The 20,291-nt window shown below is 41.5% G+C and overlaps 1 protein-coding gene across 2 annotated transcripts; it reads right to left on the minus strand.

Annotated features, from left to right (window-relative positions):
- Nucleotides 1–2,054: 2,054 nt before the first annotated feature.
- Nucleotides 2,055–20,024, minus strand: LOC133996413 (voltage-dependent calcium channel gamma-4 subunit-like). Of its 2 annotated transcripts, none has more exons than XM_062435981.1 (5): nt 19,994–20,024; nt 13,122–13,349; nt 8,758–8,841; nt 3,261–3,401; nt 2,055–2,890 (listed from the first exon to the last, which is right to left on the minus strand). In XM_062435981.1, the coding sequence occupies exons 1-5, from the start codon at nt 20,022–20,024 to the stop codon at nt 2,055–2,057; spliced, it is 1,320 nt and encodes a 439-aa protein (XP_062291965.1). The 2 variants fall into 2 exon arrangements, with proteins under 2 accessions (XP_062291965.1, XP_062291964.1); XM_062435980.1 differs by having other exon boundaries at nt 13,122–13,373.
- Nucleotides 20,025–20,291: the final 267 nt, after the last annotated feature.

Consider the following 20,291-nt stretch of genomic DNA (forward strand, 5'->3'; position numbering starts at 1 on the left):
CTCCCTGATTTTATATTTGACGATAAAGCAGGGTATGCATTAGGACGTGGCTACGTCCTGATTGACAGGTTGATTGGTTCACAGGTTCAGGAGGGCGCCTCATGCCCCTCCTGATGCCCATATAAGTAGAATCCGTGTTTTCCGGTGTGCTCAAGGTTACTAAGCTTTGTATTTCAAATGTGAAAAAATCAGCTTCTGTTGTATTTGTGGCCATTGTTTCTTTTAAATCTTATCTGGCAGAGAATGAATGAACAGTCAGTGTGCACTTGGCGTTAATACAGAAGATATTTTGCACATTTGAAAGCAAAAAAAATTCAGGGACTAAATCATTCGATGAAGTTACTTGTTCAGATGGACATTTGTTGCCACGAGTAACCGACCGGCAGTGGTGCGATGGAGGCGTTTAGGACGAAGCTATGGCTGTTTTCTTTTCTCTAGGACTGTGGAGAATGCCCATCTGTCACAGTAATTACCTTTGACACACAATGAAAAATAAATCAGCTCACAGTGCGTCAGCCTCCTCTGGTGTGTGTGTGTCTGAGTGTGTGTGTGTGTGTGTGTGTGTCAGTAGGTTAGATATGGCTGAGGTCACTCTCATGGGACCAGAGGTTAAGTAGCTACTGTTGACCGTGAATTGGCAGTCAACTTGTCACTGAGCAGCTTGTTACTTGGCAGAATTTACCCGTCTGTGACTCTCTGTTCCTTTAAAAGCAGAAACTTAACAGAGAAATGTGGCTTATACCATCTGGACTCTTTTTTTATTTGATTATTTGTGGCATTTAAAAGTGTTGTAAGGTCGAGAATCCCAGGAAGTCTCAGTTAAAATGAAGATAAATGTGGTTGAAAGCTGAAGTTATGTCTCAACAGTCTTTTCCCTGATAATATTTCAACGTGTAGATTGGATCTTCACAATGAAATACGACCACTGAAATGCTGTAACAATGGTTATATGATTTAAATCTGGCCAGTTGATGTTTTGTGACTTACAAATCCACAAGTCAACGCCTTCTGGGTTTATTGGGTAAACTAATACCCTTTTTCAAATTGGCACTTTTGGCTGTGTGGAACCCTGCTGCGTTCATTTGCATTTCCATTACTAGTTTAATTGCGGCGAGTCATGCCCGAGACCATCTCCGAAGTTGGGTCAAAGCACGACTGATATACCTCGAAGTTAACTTTGGATTTAACCCTCTGCTAACTTGAATGGCATAAAATTATTAAATTGTATGGCTCTTATAGTCTTTCCACATTTTATCGGACTAAAAGGATACAATTCTGATAGTTAAACGAGTCATTTCGTAGGGGTTGATCCACCATTTTACAGCAGCTCCCTTGACCACTAGTCACAGCCCAGCACACTTCCTGGAGGCTTGAGTAAACAGCGCTAAAGAGGGCGCTGCTTTTAAAACGTTATAGACTCAAGATGAGCGCATCATCAGTTAAAGACACACGTTCAAGCAGGTAGCCCTGTTGTAATGGAGATGCAAATCCCTGCCATGCTCGGCTAATGCGCCAAGTCAAACCACGTCAAACCAAGTTAAGCCAATCCAGCATGTGTATGGAAAACCCCCATAATGATCTCCCCAAGCGACAAGGCACTTAACCTCCACTTCCTGCACTGGGAGACTTGTTTTACTGGGCAGCTTCCAGTAGTGAAACAGTAAACAATGTGAAACAGAGTGATGCTGAAATTAGAAAAATCCCCTCCTGCTCAAACCTCCATTTCACCACTGCTGTACAACCAACTTACAAATAAGGTTTCAGAGTGGAAGTCATGACCATTTTTTAAGGCAGTTTTCATGGACTTGCACGTAACATCAGGTGTTGTATGACTGTTTATGATATTGATAAGTATTTATGGCAGCTGGATACCCCAGACCTAAAAACAGTAACATTACCATTGAAGTGTCATCCACACATCTTCAGCCCTTCTCTTTCTATCTCACATCTCTCTAAATTCAACTCACCCTCTCTGTTTTTTTGTTTTGTTTTTAAATTTCAGCGCTCTCCCTCTCTTTCTCTGTCCTCTCTCCCTCCTCTCTGAGGTTAGGTTTTTAAACTGGCGTAGTTTTCCTGTTAAGTGTATCTGAGTTGCTATCCCTGTCCCTTTTAGCCGTCAGTCGGTCCAGGGTTCCCACGTTGCCCCTGTCCCTCTCCATGGTGGCTGTAGACATTGGGGCCTGCTGGGCCGGTGCGGCGGCTGATGTGGAGGTATTCAGCGGTGCTGCGTTCTGGGCTACAGCTGCCGCCGCCGCCAAGTTGGACTTGGAGTGAGACGGGAGCGTGCCGCCGCTTATCACCGCTCCTCCTCCTCCACCACTACCGCCGGAATCTTTCGGGAAGTAGTTGTGGAGCTGGTACAAGGTGGCGCGATCCACCGTGCCGTACAGCGGTGGGGCGCCACCTCCCAGGCTGCCCAGTTTGGAGTCCCTCGTCAGGGTGTACATGGAGATGTCGCCTCCTCCGCTTCCACCGCTGCTGGAGTGGTGCGGGTTGGGTAGTGTGGCCACGGAGAAGGGCGGAGCGGACGGCGGCAGGCTGAAGGTCTTGGAGACGCCAATGGGTGAGGTCTCCGGTGAGTGCGGAGGGTCGGTGGAGCGTGAGCTGGAGCGGGAGCGCCGTCTGAAGCGGTAGCTGGGCAGCCGCAGCATGGCGTGCGTGGTGCTCTTGAAGAGGTCGGTGCGGGAGCGGCAACGCAGCTCTTTGTTCTTCTCGATGTAGATGTTGACAGCGAGGACGCCGACCATCTCGGCCAGGATGAAGGACAGGCCACCGAAGTAGAAGGACCAGCCGTAAGAGTAATGCCATTTTTTATCCTCGTCCTTCTTGGGGGAGATGTCGCTCAGCGCTGCAGAGATGTAGACGATAACTCCGATGATGTTGCTAAGGCCTGAGGAAATATACAAGACTGCTAAGTGCTCTTCTGAGACAAATAAACCTGCAGATTCCTTTTTGCAGGCAGGAATAGTAGAAGTATGTCTTTTAAATTACACAGAAAGGAGGCAGGCACAATATAAAAGACACATTATGCATAAGAATATCACGGAATGCATTTGACTAATAGTGTGAAACAGCACAATTTAAATTCAGTTTTTAGTGGAATAAAACAGACTGGAGAGACAAAGGGATGAATTAAATGTCCAACCAGGGCTAAAACACCAAAGCATATAGCACATTTTGATATACTTTAATATCATTTCAACCCACATTTGCAAGCACACCCATTCATCCCAAAAACCACATCAAAGCTGTAATCTTACCTGCAGCCACAAACAGTATCCCTCCACCTAGAATAATGTTCCTTTTGCTCTTGTAGAAGCTGCTGGAAGCAACGCACACTCCGCCCAGCAGGAGCAGTATAGCACTGAGGATGGGGAAGATACTGGAGGCTCGCACCACACCTGCAGATGACGACACCGACAAAAAAAATCCTCTTTTTTTTTTTTCACTGAAATGTCGTTGTTTCGTCTGTTCTTATTGCATCTGTTCTATGATAACGCAGAATCACATTGTGATGATTTTTCTTTTCTTTTAGGGTGCCACCAGGCTGGGAGTTCTGGTCCTCTGAAATGAGGCCAACGAGGAAGTAACTTAAAACTGCATTCTATCAAAAGGCCACCAGGGGACGACCGTTTTGGTGTCAAAAGGACTTCCGTCTCTATACAAGTAAATGGAGAATTCACCAACTTCTCACTTGATTTCTAACCTCAGTAAACGTTTTCAAAATGTGTTTATGGTCTCAATAGCTAGTTTAAAGCCTTATTCAATGCAGTATGATGTTCATTTGGGACATTTTGGCCTCCCTGATTTTATATTTGACGATAAAGCAGGGTATGCATTGACAGGTTGATTGGTTCACAGGTTCAGGAGGGCGCCTCATGCCCCTTCTGATGCCCATATAAGTAGAATCCGTGTTTTTATTTTTCCCGACATGCATCTGAAATTTTCAAAATGGCGCTGCTCAGATCTGATACTATTGGCTTCCGAGCAGCAGTCCACAAACCAATGGGTGATGTCACGGATGTTACGGCCAATTTTTTTATATACAGTCTATGGGTGCAACACCATTCGAATGTGCAAAGTTAACAGCCTTGTGACACTTCTGCGAGAACAAGTGTTACAAAGACTTGCTATAGATGACACTACAACTTGGCTCTGGGACAGCACATACTAGAGGCTATCTATTAATACCAGTTTCCTCCATCATGTTTAAGATACATAATTGTTGATAGCAGAAAAAAATGATTTAACCTTTGTGTCGTACTCCTGGGTCAAACTGACCCCGTCTGTTTTGACTGTTCCTTCTTTCCTCCCTTCCTTTCTCACTTCCTCCATCCCTCCTTCTTTTCTTCCCTCCTTCCTTACTTCCTTTCCTTCCTCCTTTCCTCCCTCCTTCTCTCTCTCTTTCCTCCCTCCTACCTTTCTCCCTTCCTTCTTTCCTCTGTCCTTCTTTCTTTCCTTCCTTCCTCTTTTCCTTTCTCCCTCCCTCCTTCCCTCCTTCCTTCCTCCCTCCTTTCCTTCTTTCTTCCTTCCTCCCTTCCTTTCTTCCTCCCTCCCTCCTTTCCTTCTTTCTTTCTTTCTTCCTTCCTTCCTCCCTTCCTTTCTTCCTCCCTCCATCCATCCTTTCCTTCCTTCTTCCTCCGTTCCATCCTTCCTTCTTCCTCCCTCCCTTCCTCCTTTCCTCCCTTCTTCCCTTCCACCCTTCCTTCTTCCTTCTCTCCTTTCCTTTCCTTCCTTCCTTCCTCCCTCCTTTACTTCCTTCTTCCTCCCTTCCTTCCCTCCTTTCCTTCCTCCCTTCCTTCTTTCTTCCTCCCTTCCTTACTTGACTTGAGGACAACAGGAGGGTTAAAAAAGCTTCTTTAAGTAGTAACAAAAATAACCTGTAAGTTAAAGCACATTAGCAAACAGCCATAACAGTCATGGCGACCATTAACCTTCTCAACAAGAGGCCTGAACCTGCTTTTAAATTGATCAGTGGTTCAAATTCTACTGTCCACTCATACTCAAATGTACATATGACGAATAAAAGAAAGTCAGTGAGTGTAGAAATATAACAAGCGTTGCTGCTTCCATCGGTGCCACGAGGGCTCATTGAATGATTTGATGAAAATGAAAATGATCAGTGAATCATACGCTACGACCCTCTCATCCCACGTCAACAACCTACAGGGGATTTTGGGACCTCGTGTAAAACGGCACTCTCCATCACACCATCAGCAAAATACCTGATGAGGGATTAACTTCAATCCATCCAATAGAGTTTAGAGATGTGGAGACACAGAGCACTGAGGCTGTTCTGGAGGCTCATTATGGAAGAATACCTTAATAATAAGCCTATTTTGGAGGAATTCAGCCCTCTGCCCTGTAAACGAAATAAATAGGTCCAAATTTCTCTTTGTTCCATGTGCAATCGATGCAATTAACTTGCACAACTCTTGATTGCACTGCTTTTGTGAAAAGGCTTTAAATGATTTTATAAATGACTGTGAATGTGACCTTTTAATGGATGACAGAGTTCACTCTTTTATACTCTTTTGATACTTTTTTCTTATTATTTCTTATTGTGCTGTATGCTGATGATGATGTTCTATGTCACTGTTTATTTATTATAATTGTTACGTTAGTTGTGTTGTTGAACTGTTACTGCAAACCAAATTTCCCCTTGAGAGACAATAAAGCTCAGAACTGAACTGAACTGAACTGGTCATTCCTTCCTTCCTTTGTTCCTTCCTTCCTCCCTTCTCTCTTTATTTCCTCCCCATTACCTTCCTTCTTTCCTCTGTCCTTCTTTCCTTCTTTACTCCTTCCCTCCTTCCTACCTCCCTCCTTTCCTTCCTACCTTCCTTCCTCCCTCCTTTCCTTCCTTCCTTCCTTCTTCCTCCCTTTTTCCCTTCCTTCTTCCTCCCTTCCTTCCTTCCTTCTTCCTCCCTTCCTTCCTTCTCCCTCCTTTCCTTCCTTCTTCCTCCCTTCCTTCCTTCTTCCTCCTTTCCTTCCTTCTTCCTCCCTACCTTCCTTGACTCGAGGACAACAGGAGGGTTAAAACTAGACTTTATGGAAACAAGAAGTATTTAAATATCAGCAACTAAATGATTAGTTCAGTGATGGATGGCAGTAAACTTCCTGTCTGCACACCTCAATCCTAAAAGCAGCATGTATAGCTTATACAGTAGCACAGAGATATTACAGAAGATTTAATAACTTTGTCTCTGGAAGCTATTCAGCAAGTTTTGAAGGTGACTTACAGGCTGCGTTAGCATCTGTTTGCCTCCGAAGAGAGAACAGATGATGCTGTGATAAGCATTTATTCACAGACGCTTCTGTCAGACGTCAAATAATTCTCTGGATTTGTTTTTTAACTGTAAAAAAAGAAACTACGTAGGTGGTGTTTGTCTCCTCAGCACATCTTATTGATTATCTGATAAGTAGCTGATAGGAAAGACTGTTGAGCTATATTAAATTTAAAGTAGTGAGTTTGCAGTGATGTTTTAACCTTGAGGCTGCTCCGCTTATATCAAATAATAATTATCTCCTATAGAGGCTGAATTTTCAGACCTGTCTCTTAGCAGCAGAGCCGTAATGATTTGTTGATAAAGAGATTATCACACCAGCTGTTTTAATGATCTTTTTAATCAATTTTGTAATATTTCAAGCTAAAACATCATCAGTTAGCTGGTTCTGGCTTCTCAAATGGTCGGATTTGCTGCTTTTCTTTGTCAGACATCATTGTAATATCCTCGGATGTAGACTTCCTTGGATGAAACAAGTCATTTGAATTATCCCTCATACCTTCCTTCTTTCCTCCGTCCTTCCTTCCTTCCTTTCATTTGCTCCCTTCTCTCCTCCCTTCCTTCCTTCCTTCCTTCCTTCCTTCCTTTCTTCCTTCCTTCCTTCCTTCCCTTCTTCCTTCCTCCCTTCCTTCCTTCCTCCCTTCCTCCTTTCCTTCCTTCTTCCTCCTTTCCTTTCTCCCTTCCTTCCTTCCTTCCTTCCTTCCTTCCTTCTTTCCTTCCTTCCTTCCTCCCTCCCTCCTTCCTTCCTCCCTTCTTTCCTCCCTCCTTTCCTTCCTTCTTCCTCCCTTCCATCCTTCCTTCTTCCTCCCTTCCTTCCTAGACTCGAGGACAACAGGAGGGTTAAACATTGAAACTGTTAAATTGAGAAAAAAACCTACAGATTAATTGTTCATTGCAGTAACATATTTTGTCCACTTGGGGGCAGCAGAAACAAGCAGTGAACACAACACAAACATATTATCACTTTTTATGTTGATTCATTGAACTCGTTAGAAAAAAAGTTGCTTATTTCCACATCCAGCAGTTACTGATCAACATTATCATTCATGTGGAGTCATGTTTATGTCCACCTGCTGTTAAGTGATGTTAAGTCCAATATTCTCTCTTTTAGCTCTGTTTTTACTCTCTACCAACTCCTGAGGGGAAATATCTAAATGCTCCACTATGTTCACCAGCTAGTCTACAGATAACTGTGTCTGTAGGGCTACAGTGGGGCTTTTTCCAAATTTTCTCAGAAAATGATGCTATGAGAGCACTGAGAGTGAACCAAAACAGTAAAGTTGCAGCTAAACAATGAGCTAAAACTCTGAAACTATAAAGCTCCAGAAAGCCGAGAGGAGCTGCAGAGTCACTGATAATTCTCTGTAGGTTCATCACTACGAAAAACGCCTCTCACATCTTCATTTCATACATTATCATTATAAAAATACTGACTATTGCCACTTTAATGAAAATAATTGTTAGTTGCATTTGAAAACTTTTTAATAGATTTCATTGGACGGCGTAAAACAGCGTCATGGGCCGAGAGAGACGCTTTCCGAATTCATTTTTACTTTCTTGTTAACATCAGCATTTATTTGAATTTTTAAAAATCTGGAAGCTGTACCTCTCGGATGATCTATTACTCAAAATATTCGGCATTGTCAGTTTTAAAAACAAATTGTGAGGATTGTGAAATATTTTGGAGAGGTACAGTTGAACACAGCGAAGCAGACAAGAACATTTTAAGATAGCATCACTGCCTCCTTCACAGAAATAGATACCTTTATATAATATATAGATATAGGAACATATACTCTGTAAACCGAAGGGTTCAGGGCTGCATGAAAAGAATCTGCTCTCACAATAGAGGCAGGATGTGAAACCTGAATCCTGAGCTGAAAATAATCCATTAGTGAAGGCTGTTCTTTCAATCCATCTGTGAGAAAAAAAAAAAAAAAAGAAGCTTTCTGCACACCCCCAGACTCCCAACCCCATGCACCTGGGCATCTGCACACACAGTACACACACAGTACACACACAGTACACACACACACACACACACACACACACACACACTCACACACACACACACACACACACACACACACACACACACACACACACACACACACACACACACACACACACACACACACACCTCCAGGAATGCTTTGCTTGAATCTGACATCCGTGCATTGATGTCCGCCCACCATCCCCTTCTGTCCTTTCTGTATCCGTGTGTGATGGAGACTGTGCAGTGTGTGTATGTGTGTTGTGTCCTGTTTAGATGTGTGTTTACGCATGCTAAATGTGTGTGTGTGTGTGTGTATGTGTGTGTGTGTGTGTGCCAGTATACGCCTATTAAATGTTTCTATACATTCTCTGTGAGCATTTGTTGTTCATTTATCAATATGTGTTTATGTGTGTGTGTGTGTGTGTGTGTGTGTGTGTGTGTGTGTGTGTGTGTGTGTGCGTGTGTGTCACTCACGCAACAGATACTCTGCAGAATCTTGGTCGTAGTCTGCGTCGTCTGGGAAATGATTGATCTGGGAACACACACCTCGCTTCAAACCTGAGAAAAACAGAGAGAAATAGAGAGAGAAGGAGAGAGGAGGAGGAAGAGGGTGAGGAAGAGGATAACAAGAAAAAGAAGTTGAGATCACAAGGAAATGAGGAAGATAGATAGGAAAAAGACAGAAATGGTGAAGAAAAATGGAGAAGAGATGAGAAGGAAGGACAGACGAGGAAAAAAAAAACATTTTTGATGATGAAGTGAGGTACGGGAGAGAAATGAACCAAGTGAGAGGAACACAATTTATGATGGAGGATTGGGGGGGGGGGGGGGGGGGGGGTGAATTAAGAGAAATATCAAGAGGAAGAGACGGGAGGTGAAAACAAGATAACAGATGGACGGAGAAGACAGATGAATAGACGATGACGAGACAGAAACAATGGGATACAAATAGAGGATGACAAAAACGAGGAGTTCTCAGTCTCTGTAAGGATCTATCATAATGAAACCAGCGATTATGAATTATTATTGATACCGCAAGTAGTTATCAAAGCTAATCAGGCTATTAATTGATATAATTAGGCATTTAACATTTCTCATAAACCAATAAGTCACAATTCTTTACATTTCAGTCCGAGTGGATTTTGCAACACCTCTGATTATTGGTAGAAATGCAACGTTTTTATTTTATTTGTATTGTTTAATAATTAGCTGCACAAGACATAAACACACAGACATGCAGATCAATATTCCTCCATAGGTTACAACATTAGTGCTGCACCACTAAAACACACACATACTGTACACACACACACACACACATACATATATATACTGTGTAAAAATATAAAAGCTGATTTTTAAATATAAACATCATTTATATATCAAGTTTTCTAGCTGCCCTTTGCTCTGAGTAAATTATATCCAACCATGAAAGTATCCGATTCCTATTTATTAAGGCCTAATGCATTCAGGCTCTTCCAGTAAATGACAAGCATTTCTGTTTGCTACAGTCGGACCTGTAAGATACAATCTTGGCTGTAACGTGATAAGTTAAGCAGAGAGTCATGGTGTGTGTTTGAAATAACACATGCATGAAGAAAACAGCTCCGAAATGCAACAGAAGAAGAAGAAGAGAAAGAAAGAAGAGAAACTCCCAACCAACGGTGGACTGACGGGATTCATTGCATCATCTGCCTCTAAAGAAATTACATGTTTTTCTCTCATATCACATACTTTGCTGACAGAGAAACAAAGCATGACAAACTTGCAGCAATGTGTTGGGTAGTGGGTTCAGAGATTGAGAGAGACCCTTTCTTTACAAACCAGGTCTCAATGATTTCTGCATATATGAAATGTACAATAGTGCAGAGAAAAAAGGCTGGACTGCACCTTCTGGACCTGGCCTGCAGGAAAAATATTACACTGTTCGTATTCTGTCAGACTCAAATGATGACAGCGTAACATTTCCATCAAAGCACTTACTGTACAGCAGCAAATAGCAATCCCTGGCATTATACTCAAATTCACTTTTCATGTTTTTGTCAATAAAGAACTGTTTTGTGTTCCTTACTGATGATCTGATGATGATAAATTAAATTAATCCTTAATGTTATAAATTGTGTTTGGTTTTCCGGAGGTCAAATTGACCCTGAACATAATAAATGTTACGAATCCTTGATAACATAAATTGTTTTTCTTTCTAAATGCAATAAATAAAAAATACTTAGAGATAATATGAAACTATTAAAACACCAAAAGGATCTTTCTTTCCGATTTTAGGCCAATTGATGAGATTTTAAGGTGATTGGCATATTTCTCCATAGTTGGGTAATATTCTGGATATATAATGGGTTATGTTGAATTTGAGGAAAGTACCTGACACATACACCATTTTAATTATAATCATTTTTCTAGAGGTTTAAATTGCTGGGGTCAAATTGACCTCAAGAAAAAACGATGTTTGCTAATCATGCTACTTCTACCTTTGCTCCTGAGGCAAAATTCATAATAAGAGTAAATGTAAACATAGGTTGTTTTTAACATTTGAACAACAAACAATCAATGTTGTTGTTTTTTCCTCATAGGGACGATCTGCTCTGATGCTGCAGCTTCCTCTCAATGCCCTGCATGACATTGCTTTGGGTTCCTTTTTCTTTCTTTTTTCTTCTTCACTGAATACAAATGCAACAACAGGCAAATCATATAAGTTGTCTTGTCTGTTATTACTAGACCCTCTGAACGCTGCGTGCTTTGGAAGAACAGCAGCGTGCTTCTGTTTTGTGTTGTAAATCACATCGAAAAACTGTTTCTGTACGTTTCAATTTCTTGTTGACAGACAATATTTGTTTACCTAGACAGCTATTTGTGCATCGCACGGATGAAATTAACATCAAGAGGAAAAGACAGATCCCCTGTCTCTCTCATGCAATATCGAAGAGACGGGCCGAGCTTGTGGTAAACAGAAAAAACACCTATGCAAAGAGGAGTCGCGAAGAAAACCTGGAGTCAGCAGTGTGAGAGCTTTTCAAGACAGACAGCCACATCAATGACTCGGAGCGGCAAATATTGTTATATATAATAGGAAGAGAAACTGGAATAAGGAGGCATAGAAATCTAAAAATGGGGAAAACCTGGATGAAAAGACCGACAATCTACCCGACATAATATCAGAAATACCAATGAGCCCGTAGCAACACAAACAACCAAACAACAAACAAACAGAAGGAAAAACTGCATTTTAAACATGATAAATTGATTCTGGATTAACATTTTAAGGCTGCAAATCCTGTACATTTCTTGTCATGCCAGAGCTGATTGCAACACAGTGACAAAACCATAAAGCTTGGTGTTCTTGTTTATTATAATTACACTGATGCTAAAAATGCACAAACACAAGAACAACCACAAAAAGCTCTATAATGAACATCTTTGGCCCCGCAGAGTGTTTATATGTATGTATGTGTGTGTTCTCTCCCATTAAACCTGTCTGTCTGACAGCTGCAGCAAACGCAGGAAAACTACTTAATCAGTCAGTGTATGAGTCACCACGCTTAACGCAGCTCTGGGGCATTATGGTGAGCTTTATGTTCGATGCATAGGTTGTTTGCATGCTCTATGTGTGTGAGTATATTTCAGTACGTGTGCTGAATTTTGAGAATAAGTACAGCATGTACAGAAATGTGCAACCCCAACTAACCCTAACCCTAACCCTAAACCCTAACCCTAACCCAACAAAAAGTCAACAGAGGCCATCACTTTGCTGATGTTTGCAGCATGCCACGATGTTACAATGACGTAGCCATAAAGAAAAACCTTACATACTGTTCAGAGTCAAATTTGACTCATTTTTTACTTTTAAGAGCTGTAAAAACACCCTATATACATTTCTTTAAGTCTGACTTTTCCTAATGTGACACACAGTTTACAAAAAAGAAATAAATGCATCATTTTTTGCAGCTGATACACATTTTCCAGGGTTCTGCTTGAAGTAACACATGCATGCAGAACAATTTGAGCAACTCATAAATACAAGAGAAGAAGAATAAAGGCCTCCATCTGTTTACAGTGCAGCCAAACAAATGGGGGCTTGACAAGATTCATCCATTCACCTTTAGAAAACGTATTTATCTTATTCCATCCCTTTATGCAGCCTGCCTAAAAGAGGTCATTGTGGCTGCTGTTTGAACCGAAATCTGATCTGAAATATACGACTGAACAATGAAACCGCCAGTGAAACAACCTCAGTAACAAACACTATGAGATGAACGATCATTTGTAAGAGCGTGTGAACAATCTGACATCTCACAAGTAGAGGTAAAGTTGCAAACGTGGTCTTCCAAGGAGGTTGAAGCCCTGGCTTTTGACTTACAGGGAGGGATTTTTACTTATGTTCAGTTCAAGTTTTGGACCTTTTGGACCACGTAGATATCCATCAACATAACAACATCAAAGCAAGGAAGGAAGGAAGGAAGGAAGGAAGGAAGGAAGGAAGGAAGGAAGGAAGGAAGGAAAGAAGAAGGGAAGGAAGGAAAGAAGGAAGGAAAGGAGGGAGGGAAGGAAGGAACAGTCTAAACAGACAGGGTCAATTGGACCCGGGAGGACGACACGAAGGTTAAGAGCAGATCAACAAAACAAACAAACCACTGTGTTGCACCATATCTTACTGGTTGTGCATGCTGGTTTGTTTGTTTGTTTGTGAGTAGGAGAACACCTATTTAAGTCTGTTCTGATTACAATGATGAGCATACTGACCTCAACAAGACCCTCCAGTGACACACACACACACATGCAACCCCCAACTCAATCAAACGTTTCTGCACACATGCAACCAGCTGTACCTTCCAGGCAGCAGATCCTCCAGAGGCCAGAGTGGGTGAGCGCTCCAGGGTCTTTCTTGTCCTTATTGTTGGACTCCTCCTGGGAGGAGTTGGCCGTGCTGTTGCAGATGAAGGCCCGGGCGTAGAGCCAGTAGTCGGTGCCGATGGCCACCGTCATCAAGGCGAAAGCTGCAAACGCCCCCATGGTGGTTAGCAGCACCTGGATGCCCCGCTCGCACCACACCAGCGCTGGGCGGGGAAGGAAACTAATATCTGAAACAGAGAAGAACAGAAACCAAAATCACCTGTTTGCAGTAGTTAAGGAATGCCGACGGAGTTTAGAGAAAGTCAGAAGGTGTTGCATTGTGTCATTTTGGATCTACAGTAGAGAAAGCACATGACAGGATGAAGTACTAGTAAGATAGCGGTCGGAGTGACAGATGGCTTCAAGGTGGAGGTGGGATTACATCGAGGTTCGGCTCTGAGCTCCTTTCCTTGTTTGCGCTGGTGACGGACACGTTGACGGACGAGATGAGGCAGGAGTCTCTGTGGGCTATGATGTTTGTGGATGTGATATTGAGATCTGTAGTGAGAGTAGGGTGCTGGGTGAGGAGAGCCTGGAGAGGTGGAGGTATGTGTTAGGGAATTTTCCATCATTAATATGCACTGGGTCAAACTAGGCTTTGCGGTCATAGTACCAAATGTTGGTTTAGACACTGTCTCCCTTTGAGATAGTGGTGAGCAGTGAGTCTGCTCCTTTTTGGGAAGACAAGAGGCATTCTGATAGTGTTGCTATAGCAGCCAAGGTCCGATATGTGTGACTGTTTTCCCTGAATGGGGTAAAGGTAACTGGAGTCAGAGGTTTGATATAGTGTTGGATGTAGGACAAAGGTCCTGAGTGTCGTCTAAGCAATGTTTTATCTATAGACCAGTAGACTAAATTCTGTATATTGTAGATGTGTTGGATCTGCCCATATTTGGGCATGGCTCAACCTGTGGCATTATCTGTGTGGTTTAAAGTCTATCCCCGGAGGACAGAAACCTCAGAATTGAAGGGAGCATCAGAACATAACATGTACTGATCATTCGTTCATTTCTCCTTGATCAAGTAAATAAACCTTTTCAATGCAAGACATCCTGCACTCCTGTCTACTCTCTCCATTGACGTATGGGCTGCATAATTAAAATCTCTAACAGTATGCACTGGAAGGAGGAGGAATGAAAGACAGTATGGAGCAAGATGGATAAGACATAGGATGCAAAGAGTAGAGATGGTGAAGGTGGATGAGTTTAAATACTTGGGGTCAACAGTTTGACCTTCGTGTCGTCCTCCCGGGTCAAATTGATCCCGTCTGTTTTGACTGTTCCTTCTTTCCCTCCTTCCTTCCTTCCTCCATCCCTCCTTCTTTCCTTCCTTCCTTCCTTCTTCTCTCTTTCTTTCCTCCCCCCTACCTTCCTCCCTTCCTTCTTTCCTCTGTCCTTGTTTCCTTCCTTCCTCCCTTCCTCTTTTCCTTTCTCACTCCCTCCCTCCCTCCCTCCCTCCCTCCCTCCCTCTGTCCTTCCTTCCTTCCTTTCCTTCCTCCCTTCCTTCTTTCCTCCCTCCCTCTTTCTCTCTTTCTTTCCTCCCTCCTACCTTCCTTCCTTCCTTCTTTCCTCCATCCTTGCTCCCTTCCTTCTTCCCTTTCCTCCCTTCCTTCCTCCCTCCTTTCTTTCCTTCTTCCTTCCTTCCTCTCTCCTACCTTCTTTCCTTCTTGCTTTCCTCCTTTCCTCCCTTCCTTCCTTGACTCGAGGACAACAGGAGGGTTAAAGTAACAGGGAGTGCAGAAGAGAGGTGGAGGAGAGTGTCAGGAGTGATTTGCAACAGAAGGGAAGAGTGAAAGGTAAGGGGTTTACAAAAAGGTAGTGAGACCAGCTATTTGGAACGATTTGGAGGAAGTGGCACTGATGGAAGAGGCTGAAGATGATGAGATTTTCATTGGGAGTGATGAGGATGGACTGGATTAAAGGGACAGCTCAGATTGAACGGTTTAGAGACAAAGTGAGAGGAGGCAAGATTGAGATGGTTGAAGTAGAAAGAGGCTGGTTATATCGAGAGAAGGATGCTGAAGACGGAGCTGCCAGCCAAGAGGAAAAGAGGGAGGCCAAAGAGGAGGTTTATGGACGAGGTGAGGGGAAGACATGGAGGAAGTTTGGCTTAACAGAAGACGATGCAGAGGACAGGAAGTGATGGTGTGTGCTGTGGTGACCTCTCACAGGAGCAGCCGAAAGAAAGAATTATCTTAATTATCACCACAAGAAGTCCATCACAAATCTAGACATCAGCTGTGTGGCTATGAGCAGTTTAACTTGCTGTTTAATCCCTCTACATGATTTAGATGTTATTTATCTATCAGCATTGAAAGCTGCAACACACTCTCATATATTTACTTCTAGGACAGTTGTTTCCAACCCTGCTCCCGGAGAGCTACTGCCCGGCATGATTCATTATCAAGCAGCTGAAGCTTGTTAAAGGGCTTGATAACGAGTTCATTATTAGAATCAGGTGTGTTAGATTGGGGAGAACCCTAAAACATGCACAACATAAAAAAAGTTTCTGTTTGTGGAGTGAGGTTGTGGAACAGATTGGGTGGGGAGCTCAAGCAATGTCCAAGCATGACCCAGTTTAAAAAGCGGTACAAACACATGGTTTTCACGAGGTAAAGGGAGGAAGTAGGGCTTTAACAATCGGGTGTTTTCATGAATAATTGATGTATTTGTTGACTTATTTTTCATTTATTTATTTTTCTATGTTTTTGTAAATATGTATGGGAATGATGGATTGTTAATTGAGTAGTGGAGAAGGGGCAGGTTTAAATCCTGCTTCATCCTACTCCTTTTCGGACATGTTGGGTTCACATTATTATTGTTGTTTTGACTGTTCTCATTGGTTTTGTTTGTTTGTTTGTTTCTTAGATTACTTTTTTTTGTGTTACTCATACATGTTCGAAATAAATCAAATCAAATCATGTAAGGCAGTAGTTCTCCAGGAGCAGGGTTGGTGACCACTAGTCTAGGATAACATCAGTCACCTGTGATTCCTTAAATACTTTTTTCTTTGCTAACCATGTATTTTTTTAAGTTAAGATGTTAAGTTGTCTTACAAAACACACGATTTAACATATGATTTTTATTTATGTTTATTGATGCCCAGCAGGAGTTATGTCACTATTTCCAGAACTTTTCTCCTCGTACACAATCCCCTGTTTTAGACTCCTCTTCCCCTGTTTATTACCCTAAAGATGAATAATATCATGTTACATAAATATTACATCTGCAACCCGTTACAGTGAAACTCGTTGCTGTTCCCATTTGCAGCGTAACCATAAATGAACAATCCAGCACATTATTTTTAACATTTAAGGAGTCTGAATTGGATGATTATCAGGCAAGAGCTGAAGTTATAAGGGACATCTTTATTCTAATTGGATTATGTTTTATTAATATTGACGTACATTGGAAATAGGAAGTTGTGCTGATTTGAGGATTATTTATATGACTTATATGCATTCTGGTTTGACTCAAATATGACTCTGATAAGAAAGTTTGAAAGGGTAAGGCTCAAGCTTTCACATATTTATACCTTAACAATCAAATGCAATCACAATATCATCGTTATGATCAGTTAGAGGTAAACTTATTTTGGTGGCAGAGGAGAGAAAGACTCACTTCCTGCACTAAGTCTGAAGGATTTTATAAATGATCTTCTGGTCACAAACCAGCAAAGCCAAGCAAATCCAATCTTCTCCATTATTGTTGAATCACTGTATTAACCTACAAATTGCTGCCTGCTTTTTAATTGTTTCCTACCACAACCAAATAATCCATTAATTTCGTTATATGGGCAAACGTCAAACTAAATGCATTCTTGTTTAATTCATTTATTTCCATTATAAAATGCTGCAGGAAGTTGAGCACCCATGAAATCTAAAGCGAGGAGGCTAAAATAAGACCTGTAACTTAGTGTGAATTCCACCCAGCTCACAATTTATGCATTGAACTGTCAAATATTTATATGCATTAATAGAAAGATGTGTCCCCCATGGGCCACTGTAGGTGACTGGTGGGAGACGCTCATGGGGGTCTTTCCGTTTCATTCTGGGTGACCAAACTGCAGCGTTTTTTAATAATAATAATATAAAAAAACAAACAGCGTACACAGCCTGAAGCGGTAGGAAATGTTGGCAGCCAACAGAAGAACAAAATGCCCCCCCCCCCCCCACCGATGGATCAACAAAAACACCAAACAACCAATAACGATGCAGAACTGAACAGTTGAGGGAGACGTGGACTTATAATGGAGGATTTTTTTCTATTAAACCCATTTTAAAAACGCATTATTTCATACTCCAGTGAATTTACTTCATGCTGAAATATTTATAAGGAGCTAAACTGTTGAACTTTGTGTCAAATATGCATTAGAGTACCACTTTCATGATTTCTAGAAAGATACTCAAAGTGAGAGGCATTAATATTAACAGGATGTGCAAAGAAAGGAATAAAAGAAAAGGAAGAAATCATTGCAATTGATTGGATAGTTGGATCAAAAAAGGATATCTGGGCATCAGATAGAGAGGTACAGAGGTTTATGTAAGACGTTAATCAAAACAGGAGCGGACGATAAGAGGAGAAGATTGGAGAGGAGAGAAGAGGGGTAAAAGAGGAGAGAAGAGACGTAAATGGGAGCTGAGAGGTGAACAGCTAGAAGGAAGACAAGAGGGAAATTGAAGGATACAACACATCTGTTTTGCTTCAGGAAACATAAATGAAACATCCAGGGAGAGTGGAGAGAGGAATGGAGGTTTTCCATTTTAACCATTTAGGTTCCTCCAATGAGATTTCCACCATTTGAATAAAAAATGTGTCATCTAATACTCCTGAGTGCCGACACGAAAAAAAACCCCTCCGCAACTATTTCTTTAAGAGGAGATTACAAATGGGAGGTTAATATAAACAATCGATCACTCACTCACTCACTCACAGAGAATGTCAATCCCAGTGTGTGGGCTTTCTTTTTTTTTTTTTTTTTTTTTTAAATCTATTATGTCTAATTCAGCAGGTCTTTTTCCTGGGGTGTTTCCATGGCAACGCAAATCCCAAAATAACAGAGAATCACTGGTACTCTCTGACCCTGAAAGTGACCTGCCTGCTGGAATATGCATAAGATGAGTCCTGAGAAAAGACTGCAGAGAGTCATCGCTGCATCGGGGGAAGTAAGACACAAATCATGAGAAGCGTCATCAGTGAGAAGTTGCATATTAAAGAACTGGTTTTCCTTTTTCTTTCTTTAATCCATTTGTAATGTTTCCGAATGCTCCCATTTTGGAATTGTGTTTTAATCTTGGTAGCAAAGTATGAATTTGTCACCATGATAGAAATTGTCTTAAATATTTGTTTTAAAGAGAAAAATTGAACCCTTAAAGATGAGAAAGAAGAAACTTATTTTGAGTAAAGCTAAAAATCTGCTATCACAGTTTTATTTGCAGTTAATTAATAAATTAATTAATTAGAGAAAGCATAAAAAAGTGTATGCTAATGGGACATATATCGCAGGTACAGTCTTTATTTTAAATGAGTAATTATAGGAGGCAGTGTAGATATATCAGAGCAGTCAGCACTGAAACATCCAAATAACTGAACCATGCAATGCAAATGTGTATAAAGTACAGTTGGAGCTAACATCATAAATCATAAGAAGTGCCATCACACTGTGTTTTTTACTGGTTGTCGTACTAAATGTTCAATCAGGACTTTTAACTTTTGAGGCTGTTAAAAAGTGACTGAAAGTGAAGTGAAGTCTTAAATCTGCCACTAAGAGCAGCACATCAACAAAATGGCATCAACAGGCTTCCTCCATGTTCACACTGACACATTAAACATCATCTGACGGAGGTAAACAAAGCCTCTAAATGCATATATGTTTCCATGAATCGTAGAGTTTAGAGTTTAAAAGTTAAGTTTACAAGCTGTTATCTTCACCACTGATTTGCTGAAAGTATATTAAGTTTATTTAATTAAAGGATAGCCATAAGTGTGATGACTTATTATTATAATACCTATCTTTAAATTGTTATAAAGCCTCAATCAATGCCTTCAAAGTGCAGGTTTATGTTTATTTTATTACAGCACTATCAGCATATATGTGGTTAAAAATGGACACTGTGATGAGTTCATTCAATTTCTGCTCTTATATACAGTCAACTAAAAACAAACCTGAGTCATATCCAGTTTAGACAACAAGAGGTGACACAATGCTACTTGATCCTGATTGGCTATCGTTATCAGAGAAGTAGCGAGATCCGACCAACCGAGGCTGCTTTTGCATTTGGGAACAAAAAAAAAAAGAAAAAAGAAAAAGAAAGAAAATACTGTTGTCCAACGCTGCCGTATATTTAAAGACAACTTAAAGAAAACTCAGTTAGATATATATATATATATATATATATATATATATATATATATATATATATAATTTTTTCCCTCGAATGCTCGTATGTGTTCAGCGCTCCTCTGAGCTGAGTCTCATCTAAATAAGAACAAACATTTAGCTTGGTTACACAAATGCCACTGCAGATTAATCAAAGCCACTTGTCTTCTGAATGTGGACCTCTGTACACACATCTTCACTCTGGTGTGTGTGTGCACGTGTGTGTGTGTGTGTGTGTGTTGTGTATGGGTGGTTTCCTGCATGAGTGTGTGTGTTTATGCATGTTTAAGTATATGTGTGTGTGTGTCATTTTTGCAGTCAGAAATCCAGATGTGCATCCGCTTGTCATTTACTTGTGTATGTAAGACCACATGCACATCTGCGTTTCTGTGTGTGTGTGTGTGTGTGTGTGTGTGTGTGTGTGCGTTACCTGAGGGCATGTTTCTTCCTTTCGCCTCCATCTCCTCTCCCCCCCGCTGCTGCTGCTGCTGCTGCTGTTCTTCTTCTTCCTCGTCAGTGAAGAGCGCTCCGTAGCCCCGGTCCGAGCCGCCTCCATCCACCGTTTATCCTTCGCTTTACTTGAACCCTTCCCCTTCCTCTCGCTCCTCTGCTGCTTCACCCTCTCTTCTTCTTCTTCTACTTCTTCTCCTTCTTCTTCCTTTTCCTTCTCCTCGCTTTTACCTTTGAGCACTTCTTCTCTCCGGTTCAGCGTGCAGGGGATACTTCAC

The sequence above is a fragment of the Scomber scombrus genome, chromosome 16 (genome assembly GCF_963691925.1).
Source record: "Scomber scombrus chromosome 16, fScoSco1.1, whole genome shotgun sequence".
Lineage (NCBI taxonomy): Eukaryota > Metazoa > Chordata > Actinopteri > Scombriformes > Scombridae > Scomber > Scomber scombrus.